The 23621-nt window shown below is 43.5% G+C and overlaps 1 protein-coding gene across 4 annotated transcripts in view; it reads left to right on the plus strand.

Moving 5' to 3' along the window:
• Window positions 1-23621, plus strand: part of MAD1L1 (MAD1 mitotic arrest deficient like 1) — a 490537-nt gene that overhangs the window by 140966 nt on the left and 325950 nt on the right. For all 4 annotated transcript variants that reach the window (XM_019542036.1, XM_019542039.1, XM_019542038.1 and 1 more), the window contains one exon: window positions 18662-18806. In XM_019542036.1, the coding sequence (XP_019397581.1) occupies window positions 18662-18806 (145 nt within the window). The remainder of the gene's footprint in view (window positions 1-18661; window positions 18807-23621) is intronic.

Genomic DNA, 23621 nt, shown 5'->3' on the forward strand with positions numbered 1-23621 from the left:
TGCAATTACTGCAGCTGCTTCTGGGAGCAAATGCTGGCCAATCGCTGCAGCCGCTCCTAGAAGTGGCCTCAGCCAATCCTGGAACCAGCTGCAGCAATCACAGCGATTGGCCAGCACTTGCAGGGAGGGCACCGGCACTCCTGTCTGCCCCCCTGAACAGCCACACACCACTTAAGCGATGAGCAGGGGGCGTACATGCAATAGCGCTCTCAGGGGGTGTACGTGCACCCTCCACACATCACCACTGATGGCAGAGTTTCAGTCAAATGTCTTTTGCACACCTCCTCACTTCCTTTTGCATTTCTCTTAAAAAAAACAAATCCCTAGCCACTTCTACCTGACGGCTCCTATCCAAGTTCTTGATCGCATAGCTCTCGTTTTGGGATATCACTTATTTCTAGGACCTCAGCTGAATTTAAGCTATAATAACCAAATGGAACTCAAACCTTGAGTAACATCGCAGTTGTTCCAGTGTGACATTGCGTCTGTGTGTCACTGGGCTGAGGACTTTTCTGTAAGTCTATAATTGTCTCGTGAAATTGTTTAATACACATTTGCAATAAACCAACCATAGTTCAGCTCAGAATGATCTTTATTGTTTTCATATGATGGCTAGTTCTCTTTCCACTAGGTTGATGAACTTGATAAGATGGTTGTTTTAATGTATTTGTGCAAGATTCAGAAGAATTTTAACAATTTCAGAAAAAATCAATAACATTCATCTGTTTCACAAAATCATTAATCCTTGCATTGATTTCATGAAACTAGTAATTCAACCATCCGGGCTTATACATTTATTAAAGTTTGGAGAAGAGGCACTCATGCTGGCTTGTCTTCAGTAGCAGATATCTGTTTGTAAGGTAGGAATCTGGCTACCTGCAGCTTTCAAGAATGGTTATTCCACAAACAGATGGCAATACTTTAAAGGCATTTCCAAGACAGAGTTTGTGCAGAGAGATAGCTTCTTTATAATTAGTCTACTCCGTCTGCCTGATTTCCTCAGTGATTATTTTTTTCTTTGTTTGTGATCCAGCAATAATGGTATCATAATTTGCAATAGCTGAGTTAACTGTCCTTGTGATAGATAGAGATGAAATTCCCCAGCTCCTCCAGTGAAAACCCTGTCGAACCCTGCCTGCATGCCATCAAATTAAGTAAATATACTGGTGACAGAGATATTACACGCTGTACTTGATCTGGAGCTCTTGAAGTTATTTATCCTTTGCTGAACTTGATTTCTGTTTCAACCATTATGTAAAAGCCTGGGAAAACACCATCCCCTTGTTGTGAGTAACTTGGACCCTTCTGCTGAAATGTTGGGACTAACTTCAACTTAGCCAGTTGCAGATTTTCCCGTCTTCTGCAAAATGAATGGAGGAGGAGTGACTGCAGGATGGTAAGATCCTGACTATGTCTACACCTTACTTTGGCCTCTTCCTTTCTTCAGAATAAGATGATAATAGAAAAACCCTCTATCTTCTCTGCAACGAGTATCTGGTACACAGAGAAGTGCTTGCATCCTTCCTTGCACATTATGCACAGGAAAATGCATATAAGAAGGCTCATGACCAAACCCAGCAGCATTTTTTTTTCCTTTTTAACCACCCTGATCTGTGCTGTTTTTGCTTTTCCTTTTGTCATCCTTCTAATGAGCTAAGATACATGTGAATCAATTAAATAGAATCTTTCCCCTTAAAATGCGTTTCTTCTCATGTCTCAGTTCATTCATGGATGTTCTGATCCTGTATTCATAATATCAGTCATTTCCCAGGGGAGTGTGAAAGCCTAGAGAGCAGAATCCCTGAGAGGACTGAATAGGAGAGACAGCTCACTGAAGGAAAAATGCACTGTGATATTAATCACCTTAATTACCTCCTCCTGGTAAAAAGGAAGAAATCTCTGAATACATCTCATATAAGCAAGATGGCAGTTTCCTGCTGCTCTTTCATTCTGAGTTGCATATGCATTAAGAACAGGAAAACACTGCTTACAATACTTATCTACGTACCGTGTCAACAGTAGTGTTTCCTGTTGTCAGATCACCATGCGGAGGTGATATGAATGCTTTCTGCATAGTGCTCAGGTTTTGAAACTCATAATGGTGCGACCTTAAAACGTAAGTTAGCGGCTGGCCACTTATTAAATTGATCTTTAAAGAAATGGCCACGCTGAGACTTGGAAAATGTAGTTCTTTCTCATGCATGCTAGAAGTGAGCAGCCTTTCGTATGATCTATAGAGATGGCCTGGCCAGTAGGCCTGTGCAAAGTGGAAAGTCTTTGCTTTGGATTTGGGTTTGGCGATTTGGAGGGACAGTGATCCAATTCAGTGATTTGAATCACTGTCCCGATTCTGTTTGGCTGAATCTGAAGATATTTAGCACCGAATCTTATTTGGCCATAGGCTATACAGGCAGGCAGTGCTGGCGGGAGCAGCTGAGGAAGCAGCCGGATGAGCCCCGGCTTGAGCTGGGAGTCCTGGGAGAAGCCATGGTTCGTCTGGCTGCACGCCAGCTACCCCTCACCGGGACAAGGCAGGTAGTGCTGGCAGCCCTGGGAGAAGTCATGGGGGCTGGTGGGAATGATTGGGGATCTGGGGGATCGAACCCCCAGGAGGAGCTGGGGAGAAGCCCCTGTTCATTACCTCCTATCCCCAAGCTCCCAGAAGCCTCTGAATCGATTCGGAGAGATTTGGAGATTCGGCCATAGACTGTACAGGCAGGCACTAGGCAGTACCGGTGTGGGGGCAGCCGGACGAGCCGCGGCTTCTCCCAGGGATGCTGGCTCAAGCCGGGGCTTGTCTGCCTGCTCCCCCAGCAGCTCCCGCCAGTACTGCCTAGTGCCTGTCTGCACAGTCTGTGGCCGAATCTCCAAATCTCTCGGAATCAATTTGGAGAGATTAATGAGTCTCCCAGTTTGATTCAGATTCAGAGATTTGGCCACTGAATTGGGCCAAATCTCCTCCAAATCAGATCAGCTACTAAAGCTTTGCACAGCCCTACTGGCCGGTAGAAAATTCAGTCGGCATCATCGGACAAAACAGTAGCACTTGCTGAGAGTGATCTTCACACATGCTGGTTTTGCAGTACTACATGATAGTACAATGACGGCTCTTTCTTTTAAAAAATAAAAGGGCATACTGGAAAGCATGCCCTTGTGTATATGCTCTTAGAAAGGCTTTTATTTTCTAAGAGACTTAGCGAGACTTACTGAGGATGATGTAAACTTTACTTCCAGCAGAGAAAATAGCGGGTTCTGCCTTGGGAACTCCTTAGGAAACTTATGCTGTTTCTTCAGCAGGTTGATTTTAGATTGGAAGTGTTTCTTTTTAGCTGATGGCAGAGTGATACTTCATACTGTCCAGTGGGGATTTCTGAAGTTCATGGGTCTGTGTGCTAGGAGGAGAATGGTCTAAAAGACTGAGTTGAAGTGTAGAAATCAAAAACTCCCAAGTTTTAATCCCAACTCTCTTGCTGATGTTGCTCTGACCCTGAGCAGCTTGCATCCACTCTCTGTGCCTGCATTTCAGCATCAGCAGATCTACAGGCTGAATCCGGCCTACCGGCCATGTATTTGACACCCCTGGTGTAATATTCTCAACATACCAGCAAAGCAAGTCCATTGGCCATTCATTTATTCTGAACCACCATCCATCAGTGGTCCAGAAATGCTCCTAACAAGTCTCCTGCATCAGAGCTCCTATGTTGTCCTTTTGCTGCCACCATATCCCTTCGCTGCCTTTCATTGGGCGTCTCCTCTCTAGCCCTACGAGTTAGGTCACCAGGTTTTAAACCCTCCCACCTGGAGAGTCCTGTGCCCCGTGAAAGTTGTGTTCGCCTCTATTCTGATAGGAAAGGGGTGTTTACATAGGAGATTTGCTTAGTATCTCTCTGTGCTGTGTAAACAGAGAATCCTTCTATCAATTCATACAAGAACTAACCCTGGCTTTTTAAAGGTCACTTCTGTCTCAGTCAGTTCTTAAAGTTCAAGAGGAAATAAACTGCTTAAAGTTGGCATTTTTCAAGTCAAGTGTCAACTTTCCAAGCCCCCAAGCCAGGGAACGCAGAGAAAGGAGAGATTAATAAGTGAGCTGCTTGACCGAGACAGTGATTGTACCGGGACAGTCCCCTTTTTCATGTTTCTTTATGGGGATTCAGAATAAAATGGAAACATTGAAATACTCACTTTCTCCTTTTCACTTGGCAATGCAAACATGTCCAAAGCTCTTTAGAAGTGTGGTTTTTTTTTTTTTACTAGCCTAGGGAGCAAGTGGCGGGTTTGTCAGCTGCAGTGAAGTAGGACACAAGGAACATTTTATGACAATGCCAATACCTCAAAGCATCTTCAGCCACAGTCCTATTATCCAGTGGGAATGAAATGAGGTTTCAGGAGGTAGTTGAATGGTGAGGTCTCTAAGCAGGTGCCACCCCTAACTGCATTGACTTCTCTTCCTTACGCAGGGGACAGCGAATCAATAAGGAAATAAACAGGAAGAATGGACTTTATTAATCAGGTACAGTGGAGGCAGCAGGGGAGATTATAATGGAACATAGGTGGCAATCGAAGGGAGCGCTGAGCATAGACTATCTGTTGGCTGCCAAAGTGTCTGAATCGATTGTGGGAGATGGAGGGTACAGAGATTTCAGAGCTGCTAATTGGGATGTTGGGTTACTCCAAAGGTGGGGGGAGAGTGAGCTTGAGCCATATACTCTTGTTACTTTATTCATTGTATCGATCCAGTTTTTAACAACTTTTGTGCCTTGTGTACATGCCTTTTGGCATGTGTATGCTCTCGTTCAAGGCACTGCTATTCACTCCCATGTGCTCAGAGTCCGGGACACCCCCACCTTTACACCATTTCGTGATCTGAACAAGAGAAAAGGGGCTCCTCTCTTTTGTATTAAGGGTTTGTGCAGAAATGAAGGTGGCAGCAGAATGAAGTTCCTTGTCTGCTTTATCTCCAGAAAAATGAGCTACTGAGAGAACTATTTTTAAAGATAAGTAATCTTGCTAAATGTCTTAAAATTTTCCAACCCAAGCACTAAATTTGCTCTCTTAACCTTACTATGTAGGTTGATACTGCTTATTGCAATAATGACATAACTCTTAGTACTTACTCTGGGCAAGCTGAATATTCTTACAGTAAAGACTCCATAGTTAGGGCAGAATTTAAAAATGAGCTTCAAATGGGGCGTACAGTCCTGTTCATCTCTCAAAGTTGTCAGCCCATTGCTGTGGAATTTCACCTCGGTTAGAAAATCCAAAGGGCATAGATAATTCTTGTTTGATTTCTCTTTGATACACTTTTAATAAGTGGTCTCTGATTTGGGCTTTGTTTGAAATTTTTCTTTTGCAATCCTCTTTGTCATTGTTGACTGAGATATTTTAGAAACAGCCCTGTTTGTCTGTACAAAGGTTGGTAGGGAGAGGTGGGTCTTGAGTAGCTCCGGCTCAACATTTTGCTTTAACAAAATAATTAAAAAAGTGTATTCAGGTCCTTAACGGCACCATTCGTGTTGTAATGGAGGGTTCATCTCTTGCACACTCATGCTTGGGAGCTGGTGTGACAAGGAGCACAGTAGTTTTGACTGATTTTTTTTGTGGGGGAGGCAGAACTGTTTAGTCTTGGTCCACCTCCCATTGTCAATACTGAACACACAGACCATTCGCTGCCACTTACCCTCTGGCATTTAGGGGTTACCGACCTTCTACTGCCACATTTCACCTTTCTATTTTCAGGGTCAACCTTATTTATGGCCTACAGAAGGTGGGTACTTTTAAGAGGTCCTGAGATGAGACAGGTGAGATTTGTTGGTCTTGTGCAGAGCAGCACTGTGGTCAAAAGTGACCACTAGCTTGTCTGACGTGGGTACTAATAAAATCTGAATGTCAGCACACTCAAACAGATGAGGCAACATTAGTCTCAGCTCAAAGCTATTAAAAAAAAAAAAAAAAAAATCAAGCGTTTATGCCTGGGAGGTGCATGCGTAGAACAGCAGTGGTACTGAAGCTGTTAGGTTTAGATTTATCACTGCTAGTCTTCACTATTCTCAGTCTTGGAGGTTGTGGGAAGTAGTTTGGAAAATAATAAAGCAATTACTAAAAAAGGCTGCTGAGTCAGAGTCTGATTTGTATTTAGCACTGTTAAATCATGGAGTGACACCCAGGAAGCATGGGTGTGTTCCCTGGTGTCAGCTGAAAATAAGAATATCTGCAGTGTTAGAAAGTGATGTCAGAGTCTCTGGGGTGGACTTGCAGATATACAGAAAGATGGGCAAGGCAAAGCCTGGCACAATCTGCAATCCCAACAGCTGTCACCACGTCATGAAAATGACACTGTTGTTTCCCAACACAGAAATAGTCACAGCCAGCTGTGGTTTCACAAAAGGAGCTCTGCAGTTGTATCATCTTGTCACCCCAGTTGGACATATGTGCTGCAAAAGGTGACACTTCCTTCCTCCTTACGTATGAAGAGAGAAAAGGAGGTGACGATGGTCACAGAATGAGCTGTTCTGCTTATGAAAGTCTGATGGGCAACACCACCGCAGATTGAGATGTCCAAATTTCAGGACATGACAGCTGGAATTAACAACCTTCTTGCTGATTGACATCTATTGTGTTGATGTCCCAGGGGAGAGCTACAGGTTTGTGCAAAAGCAGAGCGCACCCCAATTTATGCATCGGGAGCACTAGTGAAAACTGAAACTTAGCAGGGTTGAATAGAGGAGGAGCAAGGCAGTGCCACACAGGGAAACCCTGGGCTACTCTGTGCATGCATTAAGGGCTCTAGTATTAGTGATTGGACCCAGTTGTGCTATGCAGCAGCTCATGTTAGGCCAGACTGAGATCAGCCAGAATTGAATGACACGAAAGGAATTAGCCCTTGGCTCTGAGTGATGGCTGAATGCACCCTTTCCCAGTGCAACCTGCTCTTACACCATAGCTAATGGAGCTGGAAAAGAAAAATCTGCGATGTTCATGGGAGGGCAAGGAAGAACAGCTTTAACAACGGGGTGTTTGTGGTCTGTGGTGGCTGTGGTAATTGTAAGCAGCGTGCCTGTGAGTGGAGCAGCTAAGGGTGGGTACTAGTAAGTGGCTTCACTTTTTCAGTTGCTGCCTTTCACATGTTTTTAGGGTAGACTATGACTACTGATAGTGCTACATCAGAAGTAGTGGGAGGGCCTTTTGTGTATGGGTGAATGTAGGTAGTTGTCAGAGTGGCTGGCAAAATAGAAACATTGGAGCCTGGGAGAGATCTGCATCTAGAATTTCCTGAGCTCTCAGATGCCTTCAGGTATTGTGGTCACCGTCTGAAATTCTTCTCCTTTATTCCAGCTTTGCTCAAGCCAAGGGCCTGACCTTTCTGCTTTTCCTCGCGAGAAAACCTCAGTGTAAAGGTCCTTGACTCCTCCACCTGACCACTGTCTGTTTAAAGTGTTTGTTGTAGGGACATTGCCAGGAATGTAGCATTGTTTCATTAAACATTTAGAAATAGTGATGCAGCAGAATCGAAGTAACTAAACTCTGAATTGAGAAGGGAACGTCCGCCTTCCCTTCTCTACCCATTGTTTTCTTAATTTCCACCTATTTATATTTTCATTGACCTCCTGCCACACTTCTAGCTTCTTTCCTTCCTTGGAGATTTCAGAACAGCTACGGCAGGGGTGGGCAAAATACGGCCTGTGGGCCTGATGCAGCCCACCAAGCCATTCTGTCTGGTCCGCGGGGCCCCTAAAAAAAAATTACCAATTAATATTAATCTGCCCTGGGCTGCCTGTTGTGCGGCCCTTGCTGGCTTACCAAAACTCAGTAAGTGGCCCTCTGCCCAAAATAATTGCCCACCCCTGAGTTACAGGGTCTCCCTGTGCCTGAAGAAGGGTGCTGACGCCCAAAAGTTTGCAAGGAACTTTTGTTACAAGTACTCAGTTGCTATAATACAGGAGATCACATCTACCCAAAGAACCTTGCCTGCCAATGTCCTTGGACCAAGACAGCTACAGCCAAAAACCGTAAAAAATGAAAGATGCAAGTAACTTTGTCATTGGACTTTGGCTTTGTGGGTCAGATAAAGCATATCACGGATGTAAAGACCTCTAGGAACAGGATGGCAAGGGTTTCATTCGTAGCTCTTCAGTTTAGCATATTAAAGTCTCTATTTCCATAGCTGGAAAAATGAATGCTGCAATAAATGCTGGCTTGGCGAAGAGGTTGCCTGTGCTTAGCTGTCTGGGAGGAACTAATGAGCAGAGTGAGAGACTGTAGTTTGTACTTGGCATCTGTGAAGAGTGTGTTGTAGAAGTGAAAGTTGTTTCAAAATAAACCACCAACAATCACAGTTTGATACTTATTCAGAAGGTTTTACTTTGGACAGATTCCAGCTTTCTCTAATCAGATTGCTGGGACCAGGCCCTTAGGGCCTGATTCTTCTATGCCTTGCAACTCATATATCCATTTATACATGCACAAAGGGGAGGTAAACAGTGATTGAAGTAGGGCAGGGTTAGTTCTTGCTGCATCAGGCAGGGAACTGTGGGAGCTCTCCCTTCCTCCACCCTCCTTAATTTAACCTGTGTTGTAAAATGCTACCATTTGGATTACCTAGTGTTTTATATAAATTTTGCATAAATGTACCTTGCGGGAGCATTTACAAGGCAGTCTTTAAATTTAACAGTGGCCTTGGAGAGTTTGGGAATGATTTTATTGGGATGGGATGTGTGTGAGCCAATCCAAGCTTAGCAAAGCATATTAACAGGGAGCATATGGTAAAGATGGTTTGTTTTGTAATTTTAATAATCTCCCATAATAAGTACATTTATTTTAATAAATTTAATAATGTGGGTGTGGCTGCTAGTGATAGTTCTGGTTGAGGTTGCCCAGTAGTCTCCATTATAAACCTCTGCGTTTATTTGCTGATCATTTTGCAGGACTTCAGTTGTTTGGGCTTAAATTTTCCATGCTGTGTGTCAGCTTTGGGCTGAATGTTATTGCACAGTGTCAGCCCTGCTGTACAATATCTTAGCAATTTCCAAGGATGAGATAAGGGAAAATGTCTCCCACACCCCCATGTTAACATAAAATTACGGTGATTTTTAGCTAGGGGAAGCAACTAGACCTGGGAATGAATGGGCCAACGGGAAAGACAGAAAGAAGGAGCTTCCCTTCACTTAGTGTTGGATGCTCATTACTTCTGCAGACCACATTTCATGGTCTCAAGCTATGTATGTAAAAATGAGAAACACATAAGTAGTGTGTTCCTCTACCTGGCAAAATTTTGGTTTAAGTGACTTGCCTGGTACCATGTAGAAACTCCGTGGACGAGGTGGGGAGGGAATCCAGTTCTCCGGGGCTCATACAGTGGCCTCAGTCATAAAACCTTCCTTTATCTTCTGTCAGTTCTGTGTCTGATTCATGGCAAACCTTTCAGCGTTTGCAGCAAATGAAGTAGGAGTTCTACAGACAGGTCTCAGTCAGTAGAAAACTGTGAATCACCATTAAGGCAGGGTGGAAAAAATAGCATGTGATTATGTAATCAAAGGCAATCATAATGCATCTTCACAAGGGGGCTGAATTAAGGGTAGCTCAGCAACCTTGATTCTAGCATTTGCTAACTTTCAAGTGCTTGACTTTGCAACCTTAATAATGCTCTTCTAATGTAGATTTTTGCATGTTATTATGTTTAAATAGTGAGCTATCCTGCTGTGCTGCTATACTTAATGGAGTTACTATTATTGTGGACTACTTTGCTCCAAAGTTCGGGAGATGGCTTTGATTGCTATTGTCTAAACAAACCAAAGCTATTTTGGTTTTGTACAGAAGAAAATACATTGGGAGAGTAAGTTGGAGATTGTAAAAGTTGACAGGCTGAGAGTGTTGGCTGCATGGAAGTAAGCTAGGTGTTTTCTAGCTGTCTCTGCATCCTGGCCATCTATTCTGGGTAGACATTACCTGTACTGCCTAACATCTGTGGTGGGCAAGTTATCTGTTAATATACTTAGGACACCTGAACCGGATTTGGTGATAAAAGACCAGTGTTTAGTTTCTGGGTTGCAACCTAGCATTTTATTCAAAATTATGGTTTGGGTCTGCCATTGCATCATATTGCATGCACGATGTGAGAGAGACCTATTTCTGTAAGTGCATTTGGTAGTCTAAAAAAAGCATTCAGATCAGAAATGTGAGGAACAGCGGTATGCGGTGCTCATTTCATGCTGAAGTACAGTAATACGCATTGGAAATGAAGGCTTATTGGAAAAGGTCATGCAGACAGTTCTGCAGAGCCTTCATGGAGCAGTAATGAGTCATGAGTCCGTAAGGGCGCCTTCTCATTAGATTTCAGTAGAGGGCTTTCATATTTCGTTTTTATCGTTCCACATACTTTGACCCTCTTTATTTTACGAAGATGAGCTCTTAGCCTAATGGCAAGACCATGGGGTTCCAGCAGGTGTGTGTAGTGAGCGGTCAGTTCATCATGCCCATTTTCCCACTCCTTTCTTCCATGCGGTGTCCTTTGCTCTCCTCTCTGTACTTGTCCTTCTCCTTTCTCCTCGGTTTTCAGTCTGCCCTTTCCAGGCAGGCTTTCCGCTTTTGCTGTAAGTATCAGTTTAAAATATAGCAGAACCTTAAAGCATTTCTGGTTGCTGATATGTGAGCCGCCAGCAGTCTGCACTCTGATGCTGCGTATTGCACGGGCATGTAGAAATGGGCCTTTGACAGTTGAAAGGAAAGGTGTGTGTGTATTAGATCTGGAGCAGCACAGGGATGTTTCTTGGAAGACAGCTTGTGGGATTGGGCGGAAAACCCCCTTTGTGGGGCACATCCCCCTCAGTTCCCAGATCCTGAACATGCCGGGTTGGTGAAGAGACACAAAGCGGAGCCTTTCTCTGGGAGATGCCACCCTGGGTGAAGACTGGCAAGTCCTACGCACATGGGGAGGTGCACCAGGGCTTGTGACAGCTCCAGGCAAAAAGAGTATAAATCTTTTTGCCTGGCTCTCCATCTCATGCTGAGGCATGAAAGCATGTTCCTCCAGTGCACAAGTGTGTGATTACAGATTGATAACTGATGGGGCAAATTGCATTATTCATTACGGTTGGGATTGAATTGAAATTGTGGAGGGCAATTTTCTCTCTCACACTTCAAGGTCAAATGAGAGTATTTACCGTTCTCTCTCTGTTTATCTGCGAATGCAAATTGAATTTGGTGATTCAAATTGATGAAATGTTAGAAATATAAAACTCATCAGAGGCGACATGGAGAGAAATTACTGGGTAGAGCTGGCCGGTGGCTTCACCAGCTCATGTGCAGGCCTTTCCTTTGATTAGTAATTATTTCAGGCTTTTGGATTTTTTCATTTTCAGTTTTGTTTCAGTTGTTTTGATTTTTGTTTTCAAAGAAAAAAAGTGTAATGACACTGAAGCATTTAGAATCTGAATGAGATGGGGGTAAATAAAGCCAGCTGCAGAGAGATGTCTTGCAACTCTACTGTGCGAGGCAGAGGTTTTCTCTGAAACGTCTTCCTTGTGTTTCCACCCCTTTCAATTCCCTGCCTGCACAATCTTGCTCCTTTCATGCCCAGACTCTCTGGGACCCTTAGCCCCCAGGGGCTGGAGCAATATCTAATGGAGAAGCAGCAGCAATTCTTTTCTTTTTTCCTTTTTTTTTTTTTTTTTCTTTTTTTTTCTTTTAACCACTAAGTATGGTATATTCCCCATAGACGCAATTTCTTTCCTTATAGATCCATGACCAGTGGGAAGAGGGAGAAGAAAGTCCAGCCTTCACCTCCAGTCAACATTTACCAATGGGATTAAATGCTCAGGGATGAGAGTGCTTGAATGCTCGAAGGGACTGAGCCAATCACAGGTGGCTAGCTAAAACTCAGGGTTGGAAACCAGGAGCTGGGGTCTATCCCCGGCTCACTGTGACGACAAGCCACTGAACCCCTTTGCTGTGTGTGCCAAATACTTCTTAGCCCAGGCTGACGAGATGAGACATGGTGCTGATGTGTCTCTTGTTTTCTCTGCAGCATTGGTTGCATCACTTACTGTCTCTCTTTCCTTACCATTTCACTCCTGGAAGCAATCTGGAAGCAGTGCGTGTCCTGCAGATCCCATAGGGTGGTAACACTTTATTCAGAAACCCAAATATCCCAAACTGGAAGCTCTTGTCTTTGAGACTTGAGGGGGAAAAAAAACCCCAGTGCAGTCATCTCTGGAGAGTTCTTGCTCCTGAGAGTTTTGATTTTGGTAGAAATTAATGGTGTGTCTATTTTTTCCATCAGCTCTTGTTTCTCTAAAAGAAATCACTGCCGATACATGTCATTCACCTTGTCGGATAAATACATGCTTATGCTCGATTGCTGGTGTTGCGTGTGCATTAGTCTGACAGCAAGTCCCATATTGACCAGCAGATTAACATTGGGATTGGAGCTGCATTGTTTCAAGGAGCAAATGTGTCGGTTCATTCTGGAAAGTAATCTTTTTCTAGAGATGCGTTAGGCCCCTCTTTAAATAGGGCCCGTTTTGCCTTCTGATTGCCACTGTGGCCCTTCAATCCATTGCCCTGTGTCGCTAGTTGTTGTAACAGGGTGGCACAAAGATGGTGTGTTGTCTGTTTCCATGGGAACGGTTGCATTGTAGCAACCAGATTGACCTCCTAGTGTAAGGAGGTGGAAGATGCCTGATGTAAACTGGCTTCTTTGCGGAAATCATTATAATTTCTGTCAGTTTGGGGACAGAAGGAAAGGCTGGAGCACCTAGATTTGTGTTCATTCCTGCTCTGTGACTGAATGCCAAGTTCACCTTGGAGGTGCTGAATCCAAGTTGGATATTTTTGCTGCTGGTTAGACAGCAAAACCAAATATGCACTCAGATGACACCCGTTCGCTGTGCATCAATAAAGCTCCAAACATCAGTATGCTCTTTACCCACTTCATCTATCTACACAAGCCAAATCATTCTCTTTACAGGTTTTCTTTATTTGCCAAACCACTCTGATTCAAGACTTCTTCATGCATAGGGCAGTACATGGGCACAAGAACTGTTTGCTTTCAGGTGACTGGCGGATGGAAACCTCAGTGGAAGGGCAACTGAAAAGGTCCAGGGTGGGTAAATGAGTTAATATTGTGTGGGCAGGTGGTGTCTCGTGGAAGATGATCAGTACTTGAGAGGGGGAATAGTGGGTAACAGGCACACAGTCCCTTCCCTCCTGACTCCTTTGCAGGTTATGCTTAATGTAATATTTCATAAGCTGTGCAGTTAGGATTTTCTCTAGCTATGAAGATGATGCAGCTGAACTGCCTGACACCATGATTTTTAACTTCAGATACTAGAAATGTTAGCTACTACTACTTCTCCTTACAAAAGAGGGCGAACTGAGTCGCACACAGAATGGAGTTGCTGGCTTCACTAGCTGCCATGGGTGCAGAGTACAGCAAAAGCACCTTGGTGGAGAACAGCAGAAGGATGCCAGAATGGTAGTGGCTCCTAGGTAGGTGTCTGCAGAAGAAAAAACAAGTCATAGAAACAATATTAGAAAAGGAGGGTTAGAAGGGGCCTCGGGAGGGTCATATAGTCCTCAAGGGAGGATCATCCCCATTTAAATTTTAAAATGCAGAGGAGAACCTGGACTTGTTGAATCTCTGGAATCGTACATCTGTGTTAGGAGGGAATCTGAAATGCTTTTAATATCAATGCGTTTTTCTTCACCTTTTGTGCTGCAGTCTGTCTACCCTGGGTATGTTGATTCAGGCATCCTGGTTGCTCCTGCAGTATCCTGGCCTATCTATTTATTTTTTTAAGTAGTACTTAGTGTCTGACCACAATTTGCTTCCTCATAGGAAAGATTTTTCTGTTTTCCTGATCTTGACTGCTTCTGTTTTCTTCCTCATTACCTCTTTCCTTTCATCCTCCTTCCTGTTTGTCTTGCTCTTTTCCCTTATATTTTTGCCTGGTACCTGTTTGATCATGCTTGTTCCTCTCATGCCACCTTCCTGTTCCAGGTGTTGCATATTCCTGCCACGATGATTTAACCAGATGCAGTGACACTTGCAGAAGAGGGGGTCACTGCTCTCTCAAATCAAAGACTGAGCTATTTATCATCCTCTCATTAGACAGGACTGAATGGGTTGGGGCTTTGCTGCTGGGCTCCAGGGAAGAATATTCTTTTATTATGAAGTAGACCCTGTGACATGAACCACTGGTGGTGCTTTAATATTGGTTTGCAAAACTGGAAAGAAGAGCCAGGAAAGCAGATGCTTCAGTTTACTCAAGCCCTCTATTTATCAGTTTCCCTTTTGTTTGGGTCTCTCTGGTGTTTATGGGATTTTTCCTGCCATTTATAGATGGGCAAATACTTTGGCAAGGATGAATATCGTCTGGATGCAGTTGGGGGGAATTGCTTTCCTCCAACATATTAATTGCTGTCGCACATCTGGCTGTCTTCCCTTGTTAATTTGCAGAACGTGGCCTTAGTCTGTGTAGCAGTTGTGTACAAATTGCATTGCTGGCTCCTCTAGGTTTTCTTTGTGAAATATCTCTTACATCTTTCCCTGTATGTTTGCACAGTTCTCATCACATCCATATTATCTTGTTTGTCGGTACAGTGGCTTTTGATGCATACGGCCCTGGCATCATGCCCCCTTGCCATCTTCTTTGAAATCGCTGCGTGACCCCTGCAGTCCCTATTTTCACTGTTGGCGCACTATGGCTAGCCCTCTGATCTTTTCCAGAGTCTGTTGTACAGAATTATATTTCTAGCTTTCTGTTTGCCCTCTCTGGTAGATTTTGCAGTGCGTGGGGCAGAAGAGGTTACAGAAAAGATAGGCTGGAGGCAAGGGGTGTTAGTTTTATCCATCACTGGAAGAGAGCTGACAGCTGCTTTTGTCATGTGTTGAGATTATTAAAATTTATCTTATAGCTTCTGTATTCTTTGTCCGTCTTCATTGTTCTCAGCCTTTCAAAGAATATTCTGGCAAATGAAATGTAATTTAAGATTACATGAAAGTGGATTGCAGAACGGAAGAGCAGAGTATGAAGAGAGCTTCTCACCAGCTCGGGACATGAGAGACCGGCACTTCGTTCAGTGGGCTGAGGGACGAGGCTCATTAATTCTGATAAACAGAAGCGACTTTTTCACTTTGAAACCATGAAAGCTTGCTTTGAACTTGCAGAGATTTTTGAAAATGCCAAGGTGCTCGAGGTTCAACCAAACCATGGACCTTTGGGGTTTAATTTTTTATGAGTTTTTAAAAATTGTTTGGTTTGAGGTGAGTGATTGGCATTAAAAAGCCAGTGTTGTCATTGGCATAGAAAATAATGTCTGGGATAATAACATAGTACAACTTGCTGCTTTGAACCTGATTTTGAATCCTGCTTTTTGTCACTAAGAAAAGTAACTTCAATATTGGCCAGCTAGTTCATACTGTAATACCTGGAAAAGTTACCTGTCTGCTCTTAATGATGAGGAAAGGACTTCAGTCACCTTTGTTTTGGCAAGTCCAAAAATGTGGCGTGTTGGAAAAATTGTTAGAAGCTTGAATGGAAGATTTCCTACTGGTCCTACTGGCCCATTGTAGCTTAAATCTTAATCTTCAGAAGTGGAACGCGGTTACTTACTGCCCGTTGAACAATCGGCCTGATGATGCTTGCATTTTGGCAGCAACAACTGATCCCTGCATTTCATCTGAGGTTGGAAAATGTAAGCATTATTGAATGCGAGAAGATATAGATAACCTGCACACTTGTCCTTTTGCTTTCCTCTTAGTTGTGTCCAATTCTGCAGTTTAGAAAAGAGGTGTGCTGTCTCTGAGGTATATGCATCACAAAGACTTTTCATGACTCTTGACTAGATTCTATCAAGTTTCCTTTTTTTCACTCTGAATATCAGGTCAAATCTGATCAGCCAGCCCACTCAGGACTTATAAAAATAGTTCAAACTTAGAGGGATTAAAAAAATATGCTACCAAAATTTTCTGCAGCAGTCAGATGTGAGACTCTGGTTCTTTGAATGTTTGATCCTATAGTTTTCCTCTAGTCTGACTTGACTCAGGGCTGAAGCTCTTTGATAGAGTATAGAACTCAGGTCTGGAAGAGCTGTTTATTAATTAAACTAACCAATAGCACAGAGAGAGAGGATTTTTATATCATAACATCATTTATTGCACGGTATTTGGTGCAGGTTTGCATTGATATTTAATTTGGGCTGTAACTAATTAACTTGAGCAATCCTTTGATTTTCTTCTTTGAATTTTGCTATGGTCCTGAAATAACATTTGGAGCATTAGCACTTTTGAGACTGGTAGTTGGTAAAGTGTGTGTCTGCACAATTTTCAAAGGATCTGATTAACGCTGTACGTCACAGGTAGTTTGTTGTGCTTGTTCTTCCTGGGTTTCCCACTGTTTCCTTGTGACATGTTCCTGGGTTGTTCTCAGTTTTTCTCGCAGGATCCTCGTCCCTTTTTCACTGTGGAATGACTGGTATCTGTTCGCTGAGTTTTCTGGACGTTGGCTGCTATGGAAACATCTTTTTGATATCGTTTCTCTCTGAATGCTTGCAGAGCGCTGTCCTATAATGGTGGATTTATCCGAAAAATGAGCACAGTGAAAGCTAGATTCTCTGTCTGCTACGACTGGGGAATTCTAGTGTTGCTGACTTGGGCAAACGCTGTTCTATTAAGACCTTCGGCAACTTAATTTGGGATGTTTAGCCTGAGGTTTTATCTCCACTTACCTGTGGCTGCTGCCAGAACTTCCAATGGCAGGCAGCAGTCATCACCTCCAGGCTGGCAAAGCACATGCATGTCCGCATGTTTCTGGTGGCTCTGTGTGACTCGATGCAGGAGTTGCACTGCCGCAAAGGAAGGAGCATCTGGGGAGGGCTGGAAGGAGCATGGTGGCCAGCAGAAGATGCTGGCCTGTGTATCGGCACCTCGTGCTGGATGGTGGTGGAGCTCTACTTCACTCTGCAGAGGTGGTTTGAACTCTGCCAGCAGAAAAGGGGGCTCCTGTGCCACCGAGGGGCTTTGGCTGTGCACAGCTGGAACAAAACTTAATGGACTAGACAAGGCCTGAGGTTCGGATGGAAAAAGAATTGCTCCATCAGTGAGAGGCACACGCTACTTCACATTGCATCACCATAGATACCACTGCTGGGCACAGGCTTCTTTTTGTGTAACTAATTAATTAAAACAGAATCAGGGAAATAGTGGTGCTCTGGTAATTAAATTATCCATTTTTAAATGCAGATTTAAAGCCCTTTTGATGAACTTTCCCACCTGAATACAACAATGAAGAGTCTATTTCACAGTCTTTGATTATTAAATTGGTCTGTGGATGGTTCCAAATTGAACTGGAACTTTAAATAGTCTTTTAATTCATCTAATGCCTTAAAATGCATATTCGTCTTCAGAGGGAAGGAGTGCAGGTATGGAAACTGCTGCTTGGGGAGTTCTGGTCAATTCCTACATAAATTTTCCAAGTAGCACAAATTGGTGAACCAGCAGTGCAGGATGTACTTAATTTAGACTAAGAGCATCTTTAAAGAAAAGTGCCGTTTTCCTGATGCATCTAAGCAGCATGTGAATAATGGCACTATTTCATTTAAGGGTGTTTTATTTACTCTATTTTCTTTTGATTTATGATGATATAAACACCCCTTTGAGGCTCTGGCAAATTTTCTTAGGTTGTTCTGTTTTCCTCTCTGCTGGAGAGGCAGAGCTTTGATGTGTCTGCCTGACAGCGCCATTGGTTTTGATGCGTTTAAGTCTGCTTGAAGACTTGTTGGTACACTCCCAGTCCCCCTTTCAGGGCCTATTAACATGGTAGGTACAAGTGATTTTTGTCCCCTGCGTGTGATACTGTCATCTGCCTCACCTCCTGCAGACACTGGGTAGGTGCTCCGGGGCTGCAGTTTTTTCCATGAATCAGTCGTGTTTGTTGCCTGCATAACTGTGTACCGGTGCTTCCTGGATAGAGTGGTTCAGCTGTCCTGAGTGTCCCAACAAGTGGCAAGAGTACCCCTGGGGCACGCAGCCAGAACAACTCAAAAAATATGTAGAGTATTGTACTCAAGGGTTTCTTTGCTGAAAGCTGGGAGGAAATGGGAAAATTGGCTGCCGGGAGCTGGCCATAGTCTTGTCCATGTTGCATCCTCTGTGTTGTTACCCAGCCACAGTAAGATAGCTCTGTGCTCACCCTAGGTTGTTGTCAAGAGCAACACATGGGTAGTTATCAAAGATACTAACCAAATAGCTGTCTTTAGATGCAAACCATGCGCAGTGGCAACTGTGACTCCAACTTGTTGCAAAGGAAAAGGGTAGAGTGAAACCCCGAGACTTGCGTTGTTGCTGGAACTTATGCATGTATTTAACAAGTTTAGTTTAATATGCACTTGAGAGGAGATTTGCTGATTGTAAAAGATTGCTGTTTTTATATCTTGTACATGCATAGTATAAATAAAGAGGTGGTGCTAAGCTCCAAGATTGGTCATTGAGCATCTCTCTTTTTTTAATAATGTCCTTCCAAGTAATGCTGATAATGGCAATGCAGTTTACAGCTGCATGTGGGCATAGGTAAGATGACACCCTAGGTCCCATTGCTGTTGCCCCATCCTCCTGGTTTTGCTGAGGCGGTGTTAAACCTCACAAGTTCATTCTTTCTCTCTTTCTTAGTGCCAGGATATTAGAGAAGGCTCGACAGCAGCTACAAGAGGAGGTATTACGAATCCAGAACCAGTTACTGGATGAGAAGAAGAAACGTGAGCAGCACGAAGCTCTGGTCAGACGCTTGCAGAAACGAGTGCTGCTCCTCACCAAGGTACAGGTTCTAGACCTAGGTTATATGCCCTCGTCTTTGACCTACATGCTCTTCCAAAGGATGCCCTTTGGTTCTTGGTTGATCTGTTCTCTAATTGATACTAAAGTATTGCCATGTGTGCTCCAGGTCTTAGGTACTAGAACAATGCCATGGGTTTTGTCTTCAGGAATAACTCTACTGGCTTCATTACTGGCATGCTGCAAGTTGTCGATACATAGATGATACGTCACTTAATCTCATTCTTGGCATCTGCAAGTTGCATTATCATTGGCGTACTTATGTCACCTGAGTCACTGAATGGAGTTTATCATAATTCTGATGGCGGCCACTCCCCTTTTCCCAAACAGAAGAAAATGGCTGCACCGCGTGGAGGACAAGGAAGGCACTTGACTCTTATGTTGAACCAAGTCCTTCAGAATACAGTAGAAGGAGTTAAAGCAGTTGAGTTTTAAAGAAGTTAGTTTTAGTATGGTACTTCCTTTGAACCCGCCTACAAAAATCTTTAGCAGCATGTAATTTTGATTAAATTTGGTAGGATGAGTCAAAAAGCCTATAGAATATTGATAATTTTATATTAAATTCTGTAACACTCTTCTGTAAGGGAAGATTATTATTTATTACTTCTCTGTTGCCACAGAGGTGTGCACCCACACCTCCCCAAACCACCCATGCCTAACATCACTCATCTGAGCAATTCCCTTGAAGCCAGTAGGTTTTCTCACATGAGTAAGCTTACGTATGTGCTTGTTTGAAGGTTTGTGATTGCTGGGGGAAGCAAGAAAGTAGGGAGAAGACAGGTGGGTAATAAGATGCTGTTATTTCAGCTGAAGGAGGCCAAACCCAGCAAGAAGTCACAAGTGAGTTTTGATCAACAAATATCCTGTTTAGACCGAAGGTTGAACGTTATGACCTGGGAGGAATGGGAGAAAGGGAGAAGAAGCATGCTGCTGCTGTTTCAGGCTTTAATTCTGAGTGTTAACTACAGACTCTTGATTTTGCTTTAATTGTTTTCTGCCCAGTTCTGTAATTCTCTGTCATTGCTGAGCCAAAGAGGCTGTGATGTATGGTACACTAAGCAAGGCTTGCTAGAGTATGAAGCAGCTGTTTTGCAAGAGGGTATTATTTGAAATCTTTCTGGCCACAGTATTTAATGCCATTGAGAGTCCTCTAAGTGGGACGAAGAAAGAGCTTCTCTGACTTTTCTTGACATGTCAGGGAAGGCGTTGCATTTTGAGTGGCAGGCAAAACTTTTGCACTGCAACTAGGAAAGGAAACCTCTGCTCCCTTGGGTTCACCAGAACTACAAACTGCCAACCAGGGCTTTTCCTTCCCTCCATACGTTTCTGGTTTTGTTGTCAGTCTGTCACAATACAGCTGTGGGTGTAGGCCGATCTGGGAAATTCTGGATATTCTGAAGAAGACGACAGCTGGCAGTCTTCTGATATCAATACATACAACCTTCCCGAGGCTTTTTAAAGCGTTTTAGACTTGAGCAAGCGTTTAGAAAGGATGCCAGAGACAAAGATTTTTGTGAGTGATAATCTTTTGTTAGACCAACTACCTGTTTGGGATCAACTTGGACAAGTTTTCATATGTACTGCATTCTTCTTCAGGTCTATCCCAACCATGCAGTTGGTCCAGTAAAAGATACCGCTCCCAAAAATCTTTGCTTCTCACCTATTTTATGGATTATCATGGCTACATCATTCCAGCACTACCACAATTTAGTTAAAAAGTAATTACCCAATAGATTAATAAAATATTTCCTTTGTAACCTATTTCCACTCCTCAGCAGATGCCCAGGTCTTATGGTAGAACAAGGTACCAAGCTGGTTTTTAAAATGCTGGACAGAAAAACTGTAGTGTCCTTGCAACTTTATCATGGAGTTGATGGTATCCTTATTTCTGTGTTGAAGTGATGGGACTCTTGGTCTTGTTCATCTCTGAGGTGTTTTCTCCCAGAAGAGGAGAATGGCCTTCCTGGGTTCATAGCAAATGCACTTGGCTTCTTACAGTATGAGCTTTCAGTGGACAGTGTGATTCCTCATCTCATTCCTTTGAAGGAGAAAATGCACATACATCTCTGAGAAATTAAATTCTGTCTGGGGATTGCTTGAGTTCCTTGGGAAAGCACCGCTGTATTGTGGTACTTGGGCACCGTATCTTCAGTGCTGTTTCTTCCAATGGTTGCTGTACCCAGTAAGAATCAGGAGAGGTAATTTCATTCAAGTTTAAAAAAAAAAAGAAAGATCTTGTGATTTTAAAATGAGATTGAGCAAATATATTGCCTGTTAAAAATAATAATTTTACCCTGAAAGCTTATCACCTAGAGTGGTATTTAATCATCTAATTAGTGGCATCAGTAGTAGACTGTGCGGCTGTCTGTGTCATCGAGAACGGAAAAAGGCAGAGAACTTAATTTGTCCAGCTCTTTATATTGAACCTCGTGTACCTTGTTAAACAGGATTATGGAAATACCATTTTAGGAGAAGCTTCCTTAGATATGACAGTCTCAGTTGCATCCTGATATATGATTGTATCTGGCTGCCTGATAAGGCGAAAGCAAAGAAGGAGTACAATAGACCCAGCCAGTTTAGCAGGACTCAGTGATGGTATCTTCCTCTTTTTGTAGATCCAGGCATATCTGGGAAGTCACAATTTGATTTCTGTTTATCACTTTTATTTAAAAGTCAACCACAAAACAAATGTTTCCCCATCAGAGTGGTTCCTGCCACTTAAGTAATAAAAGCATCCATTCCTCCTTGACACAATGCTCAGGAGCAAATTGTTTTGCTGTTCTTATCCCTTTTTATACTTCTCATGCGAGTTACCTTACACATGACCACGTCTGATTGTAAGAGTTGGAGGAAGCAGGACGTTAAGAAGAGATTGGATAATTTTTCCTTTTTTTTTTTTTTTTTTTTTATGGTCCCCCTTCTCGCCTACATGGCTTGGGTCTTTCTTCTTATTTCACTGTTTGTCATCGTCCGTCATCTCTTAGCCTCGTTGGGGTGCTCTGATCTTCCCATCATTGCTTCCAATCTTTCCTTCCTCTGTTTTGGTCTCTATGCCTACTTTGGGCTTCCTTCATCTTTCCTGCCTTGCTTCGGTTAATATTCAGCTTTAGCATAGTTTTCAGTATGTGCCATTTTCATGAATTAGCCCAAACCTCCGTCTTCTGTTTGAGTTGCATGCGTGAGGCTTGGGAAACAAGTACCTAGGTGTCAATCTTATGCTAGTACTTAGAATTCTTATATTTATCAAACTATGCCAGGGGAGTAGGTTTAAGCGTGTGAGCCCCGGCTCCTAGTGCTAATACAGTCATTATGTCTGTGCTGAGTGCTTTGCAAGTTGGGGTAACCATTTCCAAGACAGGAGTGCAATTAGTTTTTGACATGCATATGTTAAATTAAGTGTCAATGCTAGATTTGGGCACCCTAGAGTTTCTCTGAAATTGATGGTGTAAAGGTGCTTTCTGGACTGTTTTATGCTGGTAGATGAGAAATGTAATGTTTGAAGGGACATATCTGCTCATTTTCTAGCTGCCTGAGTTCTGCTTGGCTGGGCTCTGCTGTGTGGTGTTTAAGATCTGAATTTCCTGAAACTTTCACTTCTGCTGTAGCTCTGATGTCTTTCCACAGGGGACAGGAAAGGTGGGAGGTTTCCCTGAAGTCCTGAGGAAAAGGCACAGCTTGACTTGATCTTGTCTCTTCCCCCCTTTTTCTGGTTTGATGCCAGATTGGCTTTGAATGCCATGTTTACCAATATAACTTTGCCTTTGACTCTGCTGTCCTTAAGCTTGTGTGCATTTCTCTCTCTTCCTCCTTTTCAGAGAGCTTTGCGCAGAGCTCAGGGTACCTGTTTACAGAGCAGGCTGTAAAAGGCAATGCCACTGCTGCTGGATTTGGGTCTTTTATGTTCTTTTTGGTCTCATGGCACTCAGGTGAAGTACCTGAAGATTGGAAGAAGGCCTATGTGGTACCCATCTTCAAGAAAGGGCGGTAAGTAGATCCCGGGAATTACAGGCCAATCAGCTTGACCTCAATCTCCGGTAAGACTCACGGAGAAAATTATCAAGGAGACCCTTCTGGATAAGCCAGCTGAGGGCAGCATCCTGAGGGAAAGCCAGCACGGGTTTGTTGCGGATAGGTCTTGCCTGACCAGTCTCATCTCCTTCCATGACCAGGTGATGTATCACCTGGACAAGGGAGAAGAGAGTGACATCGTATATCTGGACTTTAAAAAAGCCATGGCCTTCTCATGGATAAATTGGCCAACTGACCTCGAGTGCACCACAGTCCAATGGCTGGGAGATTGGCTCCGAGGTCAGACCCAGAGAGTAGTGGTCAATGGTAGCAAATCATTGTGGCACTTCGTGACCAGTGGAGTCCCCCAAGGCTCTGTCCTTGCACCGGTTCTCTTCAGCATCTTTTATCACCGATGTGGCCATTGGTGGCAGAAGCCCACTGGCTAAGTTTGCTGATGACACCAAACTTTGGGGCATAGTGTCCACACCTGAGGTCAGGCTAGTGACTTGGATAAATTTAGTAAGTGGGTGGATACAAACCTGATGATGTTCAATACCGATAAATGTAAGGTACTCCACCTTGTGTGGGGGGGGGACCCACAGCATACTTATAGGCTCGGCAGTGCTATGCTTGCTAGCACCATGGCTGAAAGAGACTTGGGGGTCATGATTGACCACATGATGACCATGAGTCACCAGTGTGATGTTGCAGCTGGTAAAGCAAACAACACTCTGGCTTGCATCTGTAGATGCTTCTCAAGTAAATCTCAGGATGTCCTCCTCCCACT

This window comes from Crocodylus porosus, unplaced genomic scaffold (assembly GCF_001723895.1).
Source record: "Crocodylus porosus isolate Cpor-Errol unplaced genomic scaffold, CroPor_comp1, whole genome shotgun sequence".
NCBI lineage: Eukaryota > Metazoa > Chordata > Crocodylia > Crocodylidae > Crocodylus > Crocodylus porosus.